Source organism: Camelina sativa, chromosome 14 (assembly GCF_000633955.1).
Source record: "Camelina sativa cultivar DH55 chromosome 14, Cs, whole genome shotgun sequence".
Taxonomy (NCBI): domain Eukaryota; kingdom Viridiplantae; phylum Streptophyta; class Magnoliopsida; order Brassicales; family Brassicaceae; genus Camelina; species Camelina sativa.
This window is the reverse complement of record NC_025698.1, coordinates 12,496,385-12,516,144: the sequence shown is the minus strand read 5'-3', so window position 1 is coordinate 12,516,144 and position 19,760 is coordinate 12,496,385. Positions and strand designations below refer to the sequence as shown.

General features: G+C 35.5%; 1 protein-coding gene across 1 annotated transcript in view; it reads left to right on the top strand.

The window, feature by feature from the left end:
- The window catches only part of LOC104741178 (MLO-like protein 14), a 9,892-nt gene continuing 3,162 nt past the window's right edge, over positions 13,031–19,760 (top strand). Inside the window, exons 1-5 of the mRNA XM_010461971.1 lie at positions 13,031–13,112; positions 13,828–13,866; positions 18,774–19,130; positions 19,299–19,356; positions 19,446–19,684. Of these exons, the coding sequence (XP_010460273.1) occupies positions 19,008–19,130; positions 19,299–19,356; positions 19,446–19,684 (420 nt within the window). The 5' untranslated portion in view covers positions 13,031–13,112; positions 13,828–13,866; positions 18,774–19,007. The remainder of the gene's footprint in view (positions 13,113–13,827; positions 13,867–18,773; positions 19,131–19,298; positions 19,357–19,445; positions 19,685–19,760) is intronic.

Here is a 19,760-nt window from a genome sequence, read left to right as displayed (position 1 = left end):
TTTGTTAATCTATTATGCATCTAATTTAAGCTTAAAGTATGTGGACAAACAATCTATTTCATATTGAAAATTTAGTTAAATAAATTCAATAATTTCTAAATTATTTAATCAATTTAGTTTGGATTTAGAATTTGTTGATTTGACTATGGAAACCAATTCAATTGTATTTGATTTAGATTAGTCTCATATATTATTATTTTTCTTGTGGAAAAAAAAATTGAAAGATGCAAAAAGTGTTTATTTACAAGTTTCTTAATCTTTTTTTTGTGAACAAATAAAGTTACTAAACTTAAATATAGTAATGAAAATTAAAAAGAAATGTTAAAGCAACAAAATATTAAAAGAGAAAAAAATAATAGAGAGAGAAATGAAAAAGAAAAAGTAAAAAGAGAAGATTAGTTTAGTTGGAGGGTGTAAATTGTAATTTGACATAAAAAAGTATAGAGATAGTAGAAAGTGGGTGTATGGGTGAATACTTTGGGGGAAAGTTGGTGTAATTACAAAATTCCATTTTTTTTTAATAAGGCTGACTTTTTTTGACTTTCTTGTTTTGAAGTGGATAGTTAATACTAATAGTTTAAAGGCCCATCAAGACATTTGTGTTTTGTAAGAATGATTACACTAATTAAAATCCCATTAGAAAAGTTTTTTTTATAAAGTAGCTTGACTGTTAGAACTTAGAAATATAGTTCGATATTTTCGTTTGTTGTAAAACACGGATGAGTGCTCATACACGGCCCATGTACGTCCAAGAACATAAGGCCCATCGGCCACCTCCTTAGTCTATGTCGGTTTACTAGTCCTAATGTATTTGGGTTTTGCCTTTCACTATATATATGTAACTCTCGATTGGATTAATAATAATAAGAAGAGAAAACCTCTTTCGAGTTTCTCTAGTTTACAACACGCTATCAGCACGACTTGTTCTAAACTTCAACTGAGAAAATTCCTAAAACCCTAAACCGCCGCCGCACACAAAGTCCCTGTTCGTCCAAGCTCGGCGATCAGCTTCCGTCCGTGTTCGTGGTCGGCTACTGTTCGTGATCAGGTTCTCGTCTGTGACTAGTCCGAGTTTGTGGTCAGTTCCTATCCGGGGCCGAGGTTCGTGATCAAGCTAAAAGTAAAACCGAGGTCTTTAGCTCCCGGTTCAATTCCAATCAACCTCCAAACGGTGTAAGATAAATAAATCGAACTCATGGGACATAGATATACATCAAACCTGATCTTAAATCTATAAGAACCCTAAAATCTACAAGTAAACAATGAGCAAACAAAACCCTAAGCTTTGAAATCCTGAAACCCTAAAACCTAAAACTTTAAAATCTGATTGCTTGAGGTTTAGGATTGCTTGGATTGCTTGCAATTACACTAATTATACCATGTTTAAAATCTGGTTGGTATTGATTGTTTGCTTGTTGCATGAAAACCTTAGAACTAGAAACCTAAAATCAAAAAGAGAAAAATATTAATCTGGTTGTTCTAGGTTGTTTAAATCCGATAGTTCTTGATTGTTTGTTTAAAAATCAAACCCTAAAATCCAATTTAAAATCGGAATTATTCTATGTTTTGCATGAAAAATCAAAACATAAATTAGGATAACTTCTAAATTAATTCTAGTCATTATCCTAAAAACCTAGAAAATATTTCCTAAAATTTGTCTTAATCCTAACTAGAAAAGGAATTCATTCTAAGAAAAAGGAAAATTTAAGAAAAAGGAAATTTATCTAAGAAAAAGGAAATTTATCTAAGAAAAGGGAAAATTGCTAAAACCTGAAATTATGTGCATATTTCCTGTTCATACTAGAATTTGTCTAGGATTATTTTCATGCATGTTAAAGCCACGAAATTAAGCATAAAGGCAAGGCATGTTTCGGTCTCTAATACCACATGACCTAAAGTTTAAATTGATGGCATGGTTCGGTCTCAAATACCGCATGGCCTAAAACTAAAATAAATGCATGGTTCGGTCTCAAATACCGCATGCTAATGATCAGATGCATGTCTTGTATTGTGTAGATGGCAAAGCTAAGCAATCTCCAATATGCTGCCCTTAATGTCTCTGGAGACAATTACTTACAATGGGCATTGGACACTAAGATCAACCTGAAATCAAAAGACCTATGCGAATGCATTGAGGATGAGAATGATTGCACTGAAAAGAGTAAATATAAGGCGATATTACATATACGCCATCATATTGAACCAATACCTTACCATAGAAGATCCTCTTGACCTTTGGACAGAGTTGTAAAACAGATATGGACACCAAAAGATGGTACTCCTACCAAAGGCTCAATTCGATTGGAAAAACCTAAGGATCCAGGATTTTAAATGTGTGGATGAGTATAATTCATAGCTATTTAAGATAGTCTCGATTTTGAAGTTATGTGGTAAGGAGGTTACTGAGGAGGACTTGCTACATAAGACATTCTCAACCTTTCACACTAATTACATACTGCTTCAACAACAGTATCGTGAAAAGGGTTTTAAGATATATGCAAGCCTCATTTCTTGTTTGTTACTTGCTGAACAAAACAATGAGCTATTGTTGATTAATAGTGCTGTGAGGCCTCCTGGATCTACCCCCTTACCAAAGGCTCACAAGGTTGACATTACTAAGAAAGAGCCTAAAAAAGGAAATTAAAGAGACCAACTACGTCCATAGAGATAAGTATCACGACCGTGGCCGTGGTAGAGGACATGGTGGTTGTGTCTAGTACCAAGGAAACCAGTATGAAGGTTATGGCCATGGGAACCGATCCGACTTCGGTCGTGGTCGTGGTAGAGGCCGCAGAATTTTCAAACCGCAACATAAGACTAAATCGGTTTGTCACCGATGTGGTATGGCAAATCATTGGGCTAAGACATGCAGAACATCTAAGCATCTTATTGATCTCTATCAAGAGAGTTTGAAAAAGAATCCAGAAGCCAATTTGGTTCATCTCAATGGTGAAGGAGATTTCGACCATGAGAATGATGACCAATTGGATTATGAAACTTCAGATTGTCTAGAAGAGAATAATTAAAGATTGTCTTGATTTAATTTCTATGTTTTATGACTTTGAATTTCATTGGATTATAATTATGGTTTAAATTCAATTATTTTATATAAAATTATTGGTTTATGTTTAAACATAATTCTTGTTCATATTGAGAAATGGCTAAGTACAAGAACAATGCCAATATTAGTACAATAGCGGGTATAGCAAGATAATTGAAGGCTACGGCCAGGCACACATCTTGAACTAAGTGATGCCTTATATCCAACCAGCTGAAAAGGAGCTTATTATTACTGAAATCACCCAAGGATCTAAGAAAATCCTAGAGTCTATACCCGCACTAGCCACTGGTTTATACCATGTTAAGATTAATATGATAGAGGCTAATTTAGCAAATGAATAAAATGTTCAATGAACAATTCACTTTATGGCATGACCGGCTTGACCATCCGGGTTCTAACATGATACGTAAGCTAATAATGAATTCTAATGGGCACACTCTTAAAGAGAGAAAAGTTATCCCTAAACATCTCACTTGTGTAGCATGTGCACAATGGAAACTCATTATAAGGTCATCACTAGTAAAAGTTACTAAAGAGACTTTAAATTTTCTAGAAAGGATACAAGGAGATATATGCGGACCAATACACCCACCTTCTGGGACGTTTAGATATTTTATGGTCCTAATCGACGCATCGACTAGATGGTCGCATGTTTGTCTATTGTCAACTAGAAACCTTGCGTTTGCTAGATTGCTGGCCCAGATTATACGTCTACGAGCCCACTTTCCAGATTTTCCACTTAAGACTATACGTCTAGACAATGCTGGTGAATTTACATCCCAAGCGTTTAATGAATAATGTATGTCCAGTGAGTGTGGAACATACCGTGGCACATGTCCATACACAAAATGGATTAGCTGAATCCTTCATTAAACAGATCCAATTAATTGCTCGGCCATTACTCATGAGGTCGCAGCTTCCTGTGTCGGCTTGGGGACACGCATTATTACATGCAGCAGAGCTTATACGCATCAGGCCATCTAGTGAACATAAGTATTCACCATCCCAATTACTTACGGGTCATGAGCCAGACATATCCCATCTCAAAACATTCGGGTGTGTCGTTTATGTACCAATTGCTCCACCACAGAGAACTAAGATGGGACCTCAGAGGAGGATGTGAATATATGTTGGATATGATTCTCCCACCATTATTAAGTATCTTGAGCCAACTACGGGTGATTTATTTAAGGCCAGATACACGGATTGTCAGTTTGCTGAATCCGAATTTCCTATGTTAGGTGGAGAGAATAACAAGCTGGTCAAAGAGATATCATGGAATCAAACATCCTTAAATTGGCAAGATCCTCGAACTCTAGCTTGTGATGCAGAGGTCCAAAAGATTATACATTTGCAAAAGCTAGCTATTCAATTGTCAAATTCCTTTGCTGACCCAAAGAGAGGNAATGAATAATGTATGTCCAGTGAGTGTGGAACATACCGTGGCACATGTCCATACACAAAATGGATTAGCTGAATCCTTCATTAAACAGATCCAATTAATTGCTCGGCCATTACTCATGAGGTCGCAGCTTCCTGTGTCGGCTTGGGGACACGCATTATTACATGCAGCAGAGCTTATACGCATCAGGCCATCTAGTGAACATAAGTATTCACCATCCCAATTACTTACGGGTCATGAGCCAGACATATCCCATCTCAAAACATTCGGGTGTGTCGTTTATGTACCAATTGCTCCACCACAGAGAACTAAGATGGGACCTCAGAGGAGGATGTGAATATATGTTGGATATGATTCTCCCACCATTATTAAGTATCTTGAGCCAACTACGGGTGATTTATTTAAGGCCAGATACACGGATTGTCAGTTTGCTGAATCCGAATTTCCTATGTTAGGTGGAGAGAATAACAAGCTGGTCAAAGAGATATCATGGAATCAAACATCCTTAAATTGGCAAGATCCTCGAACTCTAGCTTGTGATGCAGAGGTCCAAAAGATTATACATTTGCAAAAGCTAGCTATTCAATTGTCAAATTCCTTTGCTGACCCAAAGAGAGGAACGAAATCGTACATACCAGCTTGTAATGCACCAGTACGTATTGATGTTCAAAAAGAACACAATAATCAAGTTGCTACAGAGTCTAAGGTTCCAAAGATAAGAACCCTCGTAAATCTAAGAAAGGTGCAAATCAAACCGAGGTTAAGAAAATTATAGACATGGCCGCGAAAAATCCTAAGGTACCAAATGAGGTTTGGGACGCTGAACCTCAAGGACCTGAAGGTATTGATAATAATGAGATCTCAATCAATTATATCATGTCTGGAATACAATGGAACCGTAAAGATGTCGACATCGATGATGTATTTGCTTATAAGGTAGCACTTGAAATAAATGAGGATCATGAACCCACGTCTATATTAGAGTGCACTCAAAGTAAAGATTGGTTAAAATGGAAAGAAACCATTGACGTGGAGTTGAACTCTTTAAAGAAGAGGAATGTGTTTGGTCCGATCTTAAGGACACCATTCGATATAAAGCCAGCTGGACATAAATGGGTCTTTGTAAGAAAGAGAAATGAGAATAGTGAAATCGTGAGATATAAGGCACGGCTTGTAGCACAAGGATTCTCTTAAAGACCAGGAATAGATTATGAGGAGACATACTCCCCTGTGATGGATGCAACGACTTTTAGATATTTGCTAAGTCTGGCTATAAGAGAAAAACTGGATTTGCGGTTAATGGATGTTGTAACCGCATACTTATATGGTCCACTGGAAAATGAAATTTATATGAGATTACCAGAGGGTATTGAGCTCAAAGATAAGAGCGGTTCTCGAGAACAATACTGCATAAGGCTAGACAAATCCCTTTATGGACTGAAACAAAGTGGGCGAATGTGGTACAATAGACTAAGTGAGTACCTAACCAAAGAGGGCTATAAGAATGATCCCATCAGTCCATGTATTTTTATAAAGAAGTTTGCAAACAAAGGGTTTGTAATCATAGCAGTATATGTGGATGATTTGAATATCCTAGGAACCTCTGGGGAAATCGCCCAAACAGTTGAATATCTCAAGAAAGAGTTTGAAATGAAAGACCTAGGTAAGACTAAGTTTTGTTTGGGGTTGCAACTTGAGTACATAAATGATGAAATCCTTGTGCATAAAATGGCATATACTGAAAAGGTACTTAAGAGGTTTAATATGGACCAAGCTTACCCATTGCCTAGCCCAATNAGACATGGCCGCGGCAAATCCTAAGGTACCAAATGAGGTTTGGGACGCTGAACCTCAAGGACCTGAAGGTATTGATAATAATGAGATCTCAATCAATTATATCATGTCTGGAATACAATGGAACCGTAAAGATGTCGACATCGATGATGTATTTGCTTATAAGGTAGCACTTGAAATAAATGAGGATCATGAACCCACGTCTATATTAGAGTGCACTCAAAGTAAAGATTGGTTAAAATGGAAAGAAACCATTGACGTGGAGTTGAACTCTTTAAAGAAGAGGAATGTGTTTGGTCCGATCTTAAGGACACCATTCGATATAAAGCCAGCTGGACATAAATGGGTCTTTGTAAGAAAGAGAAATGAGAATAGTGAAATCGTGAGATATAAGGCACGGCTTGTAGCACAAGGATTCTCTTAAAGACCAGGAATAGATTATGAGGAGACATACTCCCCTGTGATGGATGCAACGACTTTTAGATATTTGCTAAGTCTGGCTATAAGAGAAAAACTGGATTTGCGGTTAATGGATGTTGTAACCGCATACTTATATGGTCCACTGGAAAATGAAATTTATATGAGATTACCAGAGGGTATTGAGCTCAAAGATAAGAGCGGTTCTCGAGAACAATACTGCATAAGGCTAGACAAATCCCTTTATGGACTGAAACAAAGTGGGCGAATGTGGTACAATAGACTAAGTGAGTACCTAACCAAAGAGGGCTATAAGAATGATCCCATCAGTCCATGTATTTTTATAAAGAAGTTTGCAAACAAAGGGTTTGTAATCATAGCAGTATATGTGGATGATTTGAATATCCTAGGAACCTCTGGGGAAATCGCCCAAACAGTTGAATATCTCAAGAAAGAGTTTGAAATGAAAGACCTAGGTAAGACTAAGTTTTGTTTGGGGTTGCAACTTGAGTACATAAATGATGAAATCCTTGTGCATAAAATGGCATATACTGAAAAGGTACTTAAGAGGTTTAATATGGACCAAGCTTACCCATTGCCTAGCCCAATGGTTATGAGAAGTTTAAATTTGGAAAATGATCCATTTGGTCCAAAGAAGGACGATGAAGAAATTCTCGGTCCGTAAGTGCCATACCTCAGTGCTATAGGAGCATTAATGTTCTTGGCTAGCCACACTAGACCAGACATATGTCTTGCCGTGAACCTCCTAGCAAGATTTAGTTCTTGTCCAACCCAAAGGCACTGGAATGTTATCAAACATGTGTTATGTTACCTACAAGAAACGACAGATTTGGATTTATATTATACTAACTATAACAAAGAAGGTTTAGTTGGTTTTGCTGATGCAGGTTATCTATCAGATCCACATAATGCAAGGTCTCAAACCGGCTACGTTTTTACACACGGTGGTACATCAATTTCATGGCGTTCGATGAAACAGACCATTGCAGCCACATCATCTAATCATGCCGAAATCCTAGCTATGCATGAAGCCAGCCGAGAGTGTGTGTGGTTGAGGTCGATGACTCAACACATCCGATCAGATTGTGGAATGGCCGATGACAAGGAAGAGACTATTATATATGAAGACAATATGGCCTGCATCGCACAAATCAAGGAAGTTTATATCAAGGGAGATCAGACAAAGCATATTCTACCCAAGTTCTTCTTCACACATGAACTACAAAAGGCCGGAGAAGTTCAAGTGGTACAAGTTTCGTCTTGCGACAATTCAGCCAATCTCTTCACCAAGTCATTGCCGACATCGACATTCAAGAAGCTCACACACCAGATTGGAATGCGGAGACTTAAGGACTTCTAGGGATGTTTGGAACAGGGGGAGTAATGCGTGTTGTACTCTTTTTCCTTCACCATTGTTTTGTCCTAATGGGTTTTCCTAGTAAGGTTTTAATGAGACAACACCCCAAGCACATTACAGAGATCCTACCTAGCATTTGCATGGTTATGTCATCCAAGGGGGAGTGTTGTAAAACACGGATGAGTGGATTTCCATAACCGGCCCATACACGGCCCATGTACATCCAAGACCATAAAGCCCATCGGCCATCTCCTTAGTTTATGTCAGTTTACTAGTCCTAATGTATTTGGGCTTTGCCCTTCACTATATATATGTAACTCTCGATTGGATTAATAATAAGAAGAGAAAACCTATTCGAGTTTCTCTAATTTACAACATCATTGTATTTTTTTTGTTTTGTTTTTAATTATATCACTTTTATTAGTTCAAAAAGATTTTTGATGGTATTTTTTATTCGGCTTTTATTTTATTTTTATGATTACTAATCAAATACTAGTAGTACAAAAGTACAAATTGACAATTTGACACCAAAGGATTCTTAATGACTTTGTCGGGGTTGAATTTTAATAATAATGCGAAATTTACTCCATAATATTCGGTTCGCATTTTTTTATATCAAAATCATGTAAGTGATAACTGATAAGTCAATCCAACTAATTATCACATAGTGGCACGTATATTATAAGTGTATTCTTGTGTTTTTATTCACATAATCCAATGACAATATCATATGCATCGCAATAGCATTATATACATTTGATTCTCAGCATTCTTTTTTTCCTGGTGGACCGATTTATAATTATAACGCCTAAAATCATTTTAATAGACATATACAGTATATGATATACTTACCAATTGGCCACTCTATACTATACATGTGGAGTATGTGACGGACCAACGATGCCACTATAGAAGCAAATATTCATATATCGTATCGTACGGACCAAAGTAATTATGATGATATATATCAAAAAATTTGTCACGTTACGGGATAGTACACCAAGCCAATCAAAAAGTTTATCACATCAAAACTTCTATGTTTCAATCAAGATACTAGATGACTATATTTTAGAAATAATTCATAAAATAACTATCACCTATGTTTGTGTCCATGTTTGTGTCCTCTATGCAACTTAAAATTACGTTTCTCTCTTCCTGTCTCCTTCTCTTTTCTTTCTCTTTCTTTCTCCTTTGATTTATCTTTATTCTTCTTCCTCTTGCTTCCTTCTTCTTTCTCTCTTATCAAAATACAGAAACATCTCTCATTTTTTTTCTTAATCGAAAGCTTCATAAAAAAACTCACCACCACCAACACAAATCTACTCCGCCGAGTTTATCACCATCATCTCCGTAACAATTACCGCCTTCTCCATCATCTTTTATCCACCGAATTCATCACCATCACCTCCGACCACCATCTCCTATATCATCACCATCATCTTGTTTTCTCTTTTCCCAACTGCTCTACTTTTCTCATTCTCTTTATCTCCTCCAACATCGGGGCAAACATTTTTAGAGGAACTATGTGTTTTAATATTTTTACATGTATCGGTGTTTATCTATCATGTTTTTTTAGAAAACTATTGTAATTCATAGTGTTTTTATATAAATGACATGATATATTCCAAAGAATGATAATATCGCATGCTTTTTCTATTTACTCCAACCAAAAATGCTATTTTGTAATATCACATGCTATTTATACGATAATTACATGCAATTTAAACATGATTCATGCTATTTTTAAAAATAACCCTATCACCACCTATATAATTACTTTTACTCACCACCATAGACACCTCCTAACAATTACAACCACCATCTCTTCCAACTGTAACCTCAGCTTTAATTTGGGTACTCACTATGACTTATTGTAGCACTATCTCTCTGCATTTCTTCAGTAACAAAATATATTGAATTTTCAGATTTTGTAAAACTTGTAAATTAGAAGGTTAATTTGGTAACTACTCTACCCCTACCCCACCATAAAAAGAGTCGTTTACTAAAGAAAACTGACTCATAGTTATTTTCTTAATTCTTTTTGGATCCATGGTTATCTACCAAAGTTGCTCTTCAATCAATTCATATTTTTTTTTTTAGCTTATACAATAGCTCTCTTCTTTTTTTTTTGTGTGTGTGTGTGTGTGTGATAATAATAATGTATATGTATCAGTTCTAGAAGACAAAAAAAAGCTCGAAAGAAGAAATCTATATATAATAACAAACTCATTTTTAGGGCTTACCTTTAATCTAATGGATGAGATTATTTTTATTATCTCATCTAACGGTTTAGAATTATTAATGATCTTAACAGTTGTAAATCTTTTTCCAATAATTGTGTTTTTTCGTCGTACCTCCATCTTTTAAAAATCTCACCTATTAGTTTTTACACATTTTTATTTCACACTTCTTTTTTTACATCTCTTTGTATTTATACATATTCAGACTTTTATGGACTTAGAAAAGAGTCTTTTTTGTACTACATTAATGATCTCACATTTTGTTAATGATCTCAAAAATTGCAAAGTTTTGATCCAACAATTGTGTTTTTTTTTTGTCGCATCCCCAACTTTTCATGTAGGCATCTTTTAGTTTTCACACTTTTTGTTTTACACCTCTTTGTTTATATAAAGTTAAAATGTTTTGATCCAAAAATTGTGTTTCTTCGTCGTACCCCTAGCTTTCAATATTTGCACTTGTTAGTTTTCGCACCTTCTTGTTTCACACCTTTTTATTTTACACCTATTTGTTTTCACACCTCTTTGTTTTTATACCTCTATTTTATATATATATATATATAGATATTTTTATATACTTTGAAAATAGTTTTTGTTCTTTGAGTATTATTAATAATCTCACCTTTTGTTAGTGATCTCAAAAGTTGCAAATCGATCCAACAATTGTGTTCTTCATCGCACCCCCAGCTTTCCATGTTGGCACTCGTTAGTTTTCACACTTTTTTGTTTTACACCTCTTTGTTTATATGAAATTGCAATGTTTTAATCCAACGATTGTGTTTCTTCGTTGTACCCCTAGCTTTCAATGTTTGCACTTGTTAGTTTTCGCACCTTTTTGTTTCACACGTCTTTATTTTCAGATCTCTTTGTTCTTATATATATACAGATTTTTATGGCCTTTGAAAAGAGTTTTTGTTATTTGAGTATTATATTATTAATGATCTCACCCTTTGTTAATGATCTTAAAAGTTGCAAATCCATGCTGGCACTTGTTAGTTTTCACACCTTTTTGTTTCACACTTTTTTGTTTTTACACCTCTTTGTTTATATAAAATTGCAATGTTTTGATCCAACGATTCTTCGTCGTACCCCTAGCTTTCAATGTTTGCACTTGTTAGTTTTCACACCTTTTTGTTTCACACGTCTTTATTTTCATATCTATTTGTTTATATATATATATATACAGATTTTTATGAACTTTGAAAAAAAATTTTGTTTTATTTATTGATTCCTTCATCTAACTTTTGTTTGGTGTTGTTTTCCATTTATACATGCATCGATCATCTCTTCCAAGTATTAATCTAGGTAATTGATTGTGATTTCTAATTTTTCACAGATTTATATGTTTATATATTATAGCAAACTCACTTTTAAGTGTCAATTTAAATATTTCATAATCTCATCTACCTATTTAGATTTGTTAATGATCTTATAAGTTGTAATATTTTGATCCAACAATTGTGTTTCTTCGTCGTACTCCCAACTTTCAATGTTCACATTTGTTAGTTTTCGCACATTTTGTTTTCACACCTCTTTGTTTATATATATATATATATATATATATTTGTTTTTTATGGACCTTGAAAAGAGTTTTTGTTTTTTGAGTATTGTTAAACTCCTCCAAATTTAAAAATTCTTATTATTATTTTCTTTAAATTTATTAATCAACATTGATTCACTCATCTTTGTTAAAAACTTTGTATTGTTTTATTTATTGATTCATTCATCTAACTTTTGTTTGGTGTCGTTTTCCATCTAACTCGTATTGATCATCTCTTCCAAGTATTAATTTAGGTAATTAATTGTGATTTATAATGTTTCATAGATTTATCTTTTAGTCAATTTGTTTGGTTGCAGCTATGAGATCTTTCTCCCGGATTCTCTTATTATTTTTTATAAATTTCAATAGAATAATAATTTAAATATTGTTTTATCTGAATCTTTTTCAAAAATGATTATCTGAGTATGATTTAGTAAACCTAGATTTATATATTTTTAACATTTTTTTTTTGTCAACCATTGGACCACAACAGGCCAGCCCATTAGCCTAATCCCTACATTTGTAGGGAGCAGGACTCGATCCCTGGTGTGTTGGTGCCTTGTGCATTAAGGACTTACCTTTGGCCACTGCACTAAAGTCACTTCACAACATTATTCTTTTATTGTAACTAAATCGATTTTTCATTTTTATATATACAATAAATATTTTATTTAACTAATTGGGTTGATCAATCTTAGTCATTACTTATGACTTTAAATAACAATGTTATTACTTATTACCACTAATATTTTATTTAACTATAGTTAAAAAATTACCATAAAGTTTTTGCTTGTGAAATTAACAATATTTATCATTTTAAGTTTTGACTTTCCGAATATTCTAATATTCAAAACATAATCATTATTTTTTAATAATTTTATTCTTCCCTAATAATTATTATTGTTCTGTCTTTACACATGCATATATATCGAGTTGGGTAGTTTCCAATTAGATTCCTCAAGATCCTATAACTGTGCTGTCAGTCCACATCTCGTTTTAATTATTAAGCCAAATTATCATTTAAAAAGTTCAACTAGAGTTTGCAGGTGATGCATGCAAACTCTTAGACTTATTATATATAATTAATTAAGTATAATTATTAGCTTAAAAATAGAATATTTCTTAATTGCTTATAAAATATATAGAAAAATTATGACATAATTGCATTAGAGAATTACACGTGAGGCGTAATCTTCCTTTGGGAAAGCCCTTCTCTTCTCTTTCTCCACCACTCTGTTCAATTTTCTTCTTTGCAAACAAGACTCGCTTGCTTCTCTATTCCCGTAAGTTCTCGCACTTTCTGTCTTTTTCCATAGTTTGTTTACAACTTTCCCATTAAGTTTTAAGTTTAAACTCTTGTACTGTAGAGCTATTTTTTTCCATTTTTTCGTTAATTTGTTTCACATTTTCCAACGTTAATTACTACTTTAAATGGATCTTGAAGTTTTAAATAAGAGCTTATACAATCCGATGATTTAGAGATGGCCATGTTTGAAATGGGGATCCAAATCTAGATTTGTTTTTGTTTATCTGGTCGATCATGGTGTTATATCAATTAACTAGGTCTCATGTGAAATGGAGAGGATGATAGTTTGTATTTTCTACTATTATTTACTAATTCATATAAAAAAATGAAAACATAAAATTCTCATTTTTATACCAAAAAAGTTTATTCCAGTATTTCATATTTGATACTCTATCTAAATATAATGAGTGTTTAAAGTTTAATATATTTGTTAACAGCATACATTAATTGGGAATGAACTTGGGTAGCGAGAAGCACTAGCGTAATTAAACCACTAACTTATACTACTGTCTTCAAAATAATAAACTTATTAGAGTTATTACTGATTCATGATGCAACATTAAAATGTAGAAGTATTGTTTACTCCTTAAGCTATGCTAGCGATTGTGTTATTTTTCACTTGAAGTCTTTATTAGTATTAATGTTTTAGTGAATGATAAGAATGTCGTTGTCTGGTGACCTCACAAAAATAGGGTTCTGCAAGAAGATAAGTATATTCAGTTATCAACAAGGTAATTATCACCGGTTTTACGTTATTTATAAGAAAAGTCTTTGATTAATACTTTCCGCTTAAAATATATTGTTTAATGTTATTTTTTACTTTTATTTTATAATACTTCTATCAAAACAGTTTATCGAGCCATTGCCGTATAGTTTAAGGAAGATTGTTCAAGAACTCAAAATAAAGAATTACTCTTTTTATTAATCTCAAACGAAAAACTTTCTCGAAACCTTTAAATCTCAAACTCACAAAATAATCTCTCAAATTTCTTAGGTTAGGCTATACTTTAGCATCTCCTTATATATAACTCCTAAGTATATTTTCCTAATCTTAAATGGAAAACTTCTTATTCTTTAACTTCCTATTACATTTAGATATCTCCTAAATATAATCTCCAATTTTCCATTTCTCTTTAGCTTGATCTCCAAGCTTACTTCAAGCTTACTCCAACATTCTCCCTCCTAAGCTTGAAATCTTCTTCACTCATATCCTTTAAGCCGATAAGATCCCTCATCTCTTTGTGCTTGATCCTTCCAAGTGCTTTTGTTAAGATGTCTGCCCTTTGCTTATCTCCAAGAACATGCTCAACCTCAATCTGTCCATTCTTAACACACTCTCTTATGAAATGGTACCTTGTGTGTATGTGTTTGCTTCGACCATGGAATACTGGATTCTTGGTGAGAGCAATAGCCAATTCATTATCTATTCGGATGACAACTTTTTCACGCGGCAACTCGGTGATCTCGCTGAGCAAGTCTTGTAACCATATCGCTTGTCTTGCCGCTTCTGTGGCCGCCATAAATTCAGCTTCACATGATGACAGATCAACTGTTTCTTGTTTCTGAGAACACCAAGAGATCAAACTCCTTCCTAGGTAGAATACATGGCCAGTTGTGCTCTTACCATCATCTGGGTCCACATTATGACTGCTATCACTAAAACCAATCAGTTTTGGAACCGTGGAGGTGGATCTTGCAAACTTGAGTCCTATCGTCATCTTTCCCTGCAAATACCTTAAACATTGCTTCATTGCTGCTCCATGGGATTCCTTAGGATTGTGCATATATCGACTTAGTACTCCTACACAAAAAGACAAGTTTGGTCGTGTATGGAGCAGATAGCGAAGGCAACCCACAATCTTTCTATATCTCGTGGCATCAATGTCTCTCTCATCCAAAGCTTTTGACAGTTTTAGACCAGCCTCCATTGGTGTATGCGTCGAGTTACACTTTGACATCCCAGCTTCCTCCAAGATTTTAGATGCATACCGTCTTTGACATAGAGTTATTCCATCTCTATTTTGACATACTTCAATACCAAGATAATAAGTCAACTTACCAAGGTTACTCATTTCAAATTGAGATGACATCTCTTTCTTGAATCCTTCTATAGCCTAAACATTGGTTCCTGACACAAAGAGATCATCGACATAAACCGCAACAAGAAGAATATCTTGATTCACCTTTCTTTGATAGACCGAAGGTTCCTTTGAACATCGTTTGAACTGAAGCTCATTGAGAACTCGATTCAACTTATCATTAACGCCCTTGGAGCTTGCTTCAGTCCGTACAATGCTTTGTTGAGTCTATAAACTTTGTCTTCACTTCCCTTAACAACAAAGCCCTCTGGTTGCATCACATAAACAGTCTCCTTTAGATCCCCATGAAGAAATGCCGTCTTAACGTCTAAGTGATGGATTTCCCATCCATTTGCCGCTGAGAGACTGATGAGGAGTAGTATTGTCTCAATTCTTGCCACCAGAGCAAAAACATCTTCATAATCGATCCCATGTCTTTGTACGTACCCCTTGGCAACAAGTCTAGCTTTGTATTTATTAAATGCTTCCATCAGCATTCCTCTTAAGCTTGAAGACCCACTTTAAACCAATTGGTTTTTCTCCTTTTGGAAGTTCAACAAGATCCCATGTATAATTCTCTTCGATCGACTGAATCTCATCTTCGCACGCACGCATCCAGTTTTCTGAGTTTCTTGCCTCACCAAAGTTATATGGTTCGTTGTTAAGACACATCAACAAGTGTTCTCCTTCTTCCTCGGATAATAGCACATAATCATTGAGATACTTCAGTCTACATGTCTCTCTTTGTGATCGTCTCAGCTCAATTACTCCTTGGTCCTCATCCACACTATCATCATCTCCACTCTCGGTGGTATCTGCTTCAACACTTTCAGAATCTATTGTCGTCACAATCTCTGTTTGATCATTATTTGTGGTTCCAACAGCTTCGCTACAGACTTGTTCTGCGTTTTCAATACCATGGTTTCCGTAAACTCCGAGACTGATTTTAAACTCCCCAACTTTATTCTCCTCATCTCTGTTTTGATTCCAGTTCCAGCCCTTTGTTTCATCAAAAACAACATCACGACTTACCACTATCTTCCAGTTTTGAGGATCGTACATTCTATAAGCCTTTGATCTTGGTTCCGTACCTAAGGAGACTAACACCCGCGTTCTGTCGTCCAGTTTCCTTAAGTGTGGTATCTCTGTTTTTGCATACCCGATGCAGCCAAACACTCGAAGGTGATTGATATTGGGCTTCTTAGATCGAAACATCTCATATGGAGTTTGTTCCTTGAGTGCTCTTGTAGCAATTCGATTTAAAAGGTATGTAGAGTGCCTAACAGCTTCCCCCCACAAGCAATTCGGAACTCGCATATGCTTGAGTATGCTTCGAGTCATCTCCATTAGCGTCCTATTTCGTCTCACCACAACTCTGTTTTGTTGTGGAGTGTAAGGGGCTGTGAGATGTCGCCTTATACCAGAGTTAGCACAAAAATCATTGAATTCGTGTGATACAAATTCACCTCCTCTGTCCGTCCTGAAGGTTTGAATGTTTAAACCTGTTTCTTGCTCCACCATGCTCTTGAATCTCTTGAACTTGTTGAAGGCCTCACTCTTTTCTTTCAATAGAATTGTCCACATATACCTTGAATAGTCATCAATAAGCACAAAGATATATTTGTTCCCAGCCATTGTACTCGGCGTTATAGGGCCACATAAATCACCGTGGATCAACTCAAGTGCTTGAGCTGCTCGGTAAGTAGTAGCTTGAGGAAACACCTGTCGTGTTTGTTTCCCTAACAAGCATGATCCACCGATTTCTTTTTCAATGACAACATGTGGTACTCCCTCTACAAGCTCCTTTTGTATCATGGACTTCATTGTCTCATAATTCACGTGACCCAATCTCTCATGCCATCTACTTGAATCACTTGTTGTCATAGAATAAAGACACTTTGGATCTTTAATCGCCATAGTTACCTTGTAGATACGATTTCTTGATCTCACCGCCTTGATCAGCAACTTTCCATCTCGATCATGCATAGTTAAGTTGTATTCTTTCATTTGTACGTCACACCCGGACTCAGTGGCTTGTCCAAGGCTGACAATGTTACTCTTCAAACCCGGAATGAAGTACACATCGGTCATTGTTCGTAGCTCTCCATTCCTATCAATAAACTCAATCAACCCCTTTCCTTTGATGTCTATTCGTGAGTCATCACCAAACTTTACTTTTCCATGAATAGATGTGTCTATTTTTGAAAAATACCTTTGGTCCCCAGTCATATGGTTGCTAGCTCCATTGTCTAGGTACCATGTATTTTCTTCTCCGCTATTCGTTTCATACTTGCTTGGCACAACTTTCTCTTCATTGAGGTATACTACCTCGTGTATCATGAGTTCATCCGCTTCTCTTGTACTCTTGTTATCACTTTCTTGTGCTTCTTGAAGTTTTAACAAACGATCGGGACAGTTCGAGGCGAAGTGACCAGTTTTATCACACCGATAACAAGTTATTCTTGAAGTATCTCGTCCTCCATTGTAGCGTCCTCGACCTCTTCCTCTACCATATAAGTGTCCTCCTCTTCCTCTGCCTCTGTGTTCTCCGGTGAAATCAGGACGCTCCTGAGGTAATTGATGTTCCATGTTAGCGTACATCAGTTTGCTTTGTTCTTCCTGAGCCTCTTCTTCTTCAGCGATGCGTTCCTCATAGGTCTTGAGATGTCCTACAATATCTTCAAAGCTAGAGCTCTTAAGATCCAACACTTGCTCAAGCGAAGCAACGATGTGTATGTACTTTCTGCGGGGAAGACTCTTCAAGAATTTCTTAACAAGTTTAGGTTCCTCGATATCTTCTCCGAGTGATGCCGATTTTGAGGAAATTTCGGATAACTTGCAAGCGAAGTCATCTATCGTTTCAGTATCCTTCATCTTCAAACGATCGAACTCAGCCATCAAATTCTGTAACCTTGCCTCCTTAACACGTTATGCCCCCATGTGTCTTGCTTTAATAGCTTCCCACACCTTCTTGGCCGAGTCTAGCTCTCCTACTTGTAGAATAAGTGCCTCCGGGATTGATTGGAACAACAAGGCTGTGGCCATGTCATTCTGTTCAGCATCTCCTGTCGGATCTTCAATGATATCCCAGACCTTATGAACTTTGAGTAGAATCTTCATACGCATGACCCATACCGTGTAGTTGGCTGAGTTTAGCATAGGACACTTGATCGAAGAGGAACTTCCTTCTTTTAGCTTCGCCGAGCTTCCGTCTGTTATCTTCGCCATCACCGTGTTCGATGTCTCCGTAATCTCTCCCATGATATTTCACGAACCTTGCTCTGATACCAAATATAGTTTAAGAAAAATTGTTCAAGAACTCAAAATAAAGAATTACTCTCTTTATTAATCTCAAAGGAAAAACTCTCTCAAAACCTTTAAGTCTCAAACTCACAAAACAATCTCTCAAATTTTTTAGGTTATGCTACACCTTAGCATCTCCTTATATATAACTCCTAAGTATATTTTCCTAATCTTAAATAGAAAACTTCTTATTCTTTAACTTCCTATTACATTTAGATATCTCCTAAATATATCTCCAATTTTCCATTTCTCTTTAGCTTGATCTCCAAGCTTACTTCAAGCTTACTCCAACATGCCGGATTTTAGGACGTTTCGTTCTGGTGGTGATATAGAGAGTAAGAGGTGTTTCGTGTTGGCATGAAGAAAAGTTTAAAGTTACTGGATACGACGATAAACTCAGAGCTAATTTGGTTTCTTGAACGAGAAGAATACTGACATAAAGACAGAGAAGGAACATCTGAAATTTTGTTCTTAAAGAATTAATCGGTGAAATGAGAGAAGAACCAAGCGAGAGAACGTTGGGTCTAACGCCAACATGGTCCGTTGCTACCGTTTTGACTGTCTTTGTGGTTGTTTCTTTGATCGTTGAGCGTTCCATTCATCGGCTTAGTAACGTAAGTGCATGGTTACATATATATATATATATATATACTATTTTTTTTTTACTTTCTTCTTTTATTTTCCTTTTGATATTCCCGGTAATTAAATGTCAAATGGTTTAAAGTTTTCACTAGTAATTGATAGTCGTCTTAGGTTTTGATTTTTTTTTTGTTATGGGACAGTGGTTGCAAAAGACAAAGAGAAAACCTTTATTTGCTGCATTGGAGAAAATGAAAGAAGGTTGGTGATGTAACAACTCTCATAATATGTTTTGTGAGATTTTGTCCTAAAATATTCTTTTGGATTTTGAAAATGTTTTTGTTTTCTAGAGCTGATGCTGCTCGGATTCGTATCGCTTCTTCTCACGGCCACCTCTAGCACAATAGCTAACATATGCGTATCTTCAAGTTTCCACAATGATAGATTTGTCCCATGTACCCGCTCAGAGATTAATGAGGAACTTGAAAGTACTATTTCATCTGTCAAGCGGACTCAGTTAACGAGATCTCTCTTCTTCCACATTATGAGGAGAAGATTGAGTGGCATAGGCGAGAATACGTGCAGCGAGGTTTTCTATAAGTAGTTTCATTTTGTGATAATCTCATACATCATAACTGATTACAAAAAAAAAAAAAAAAAAAAAA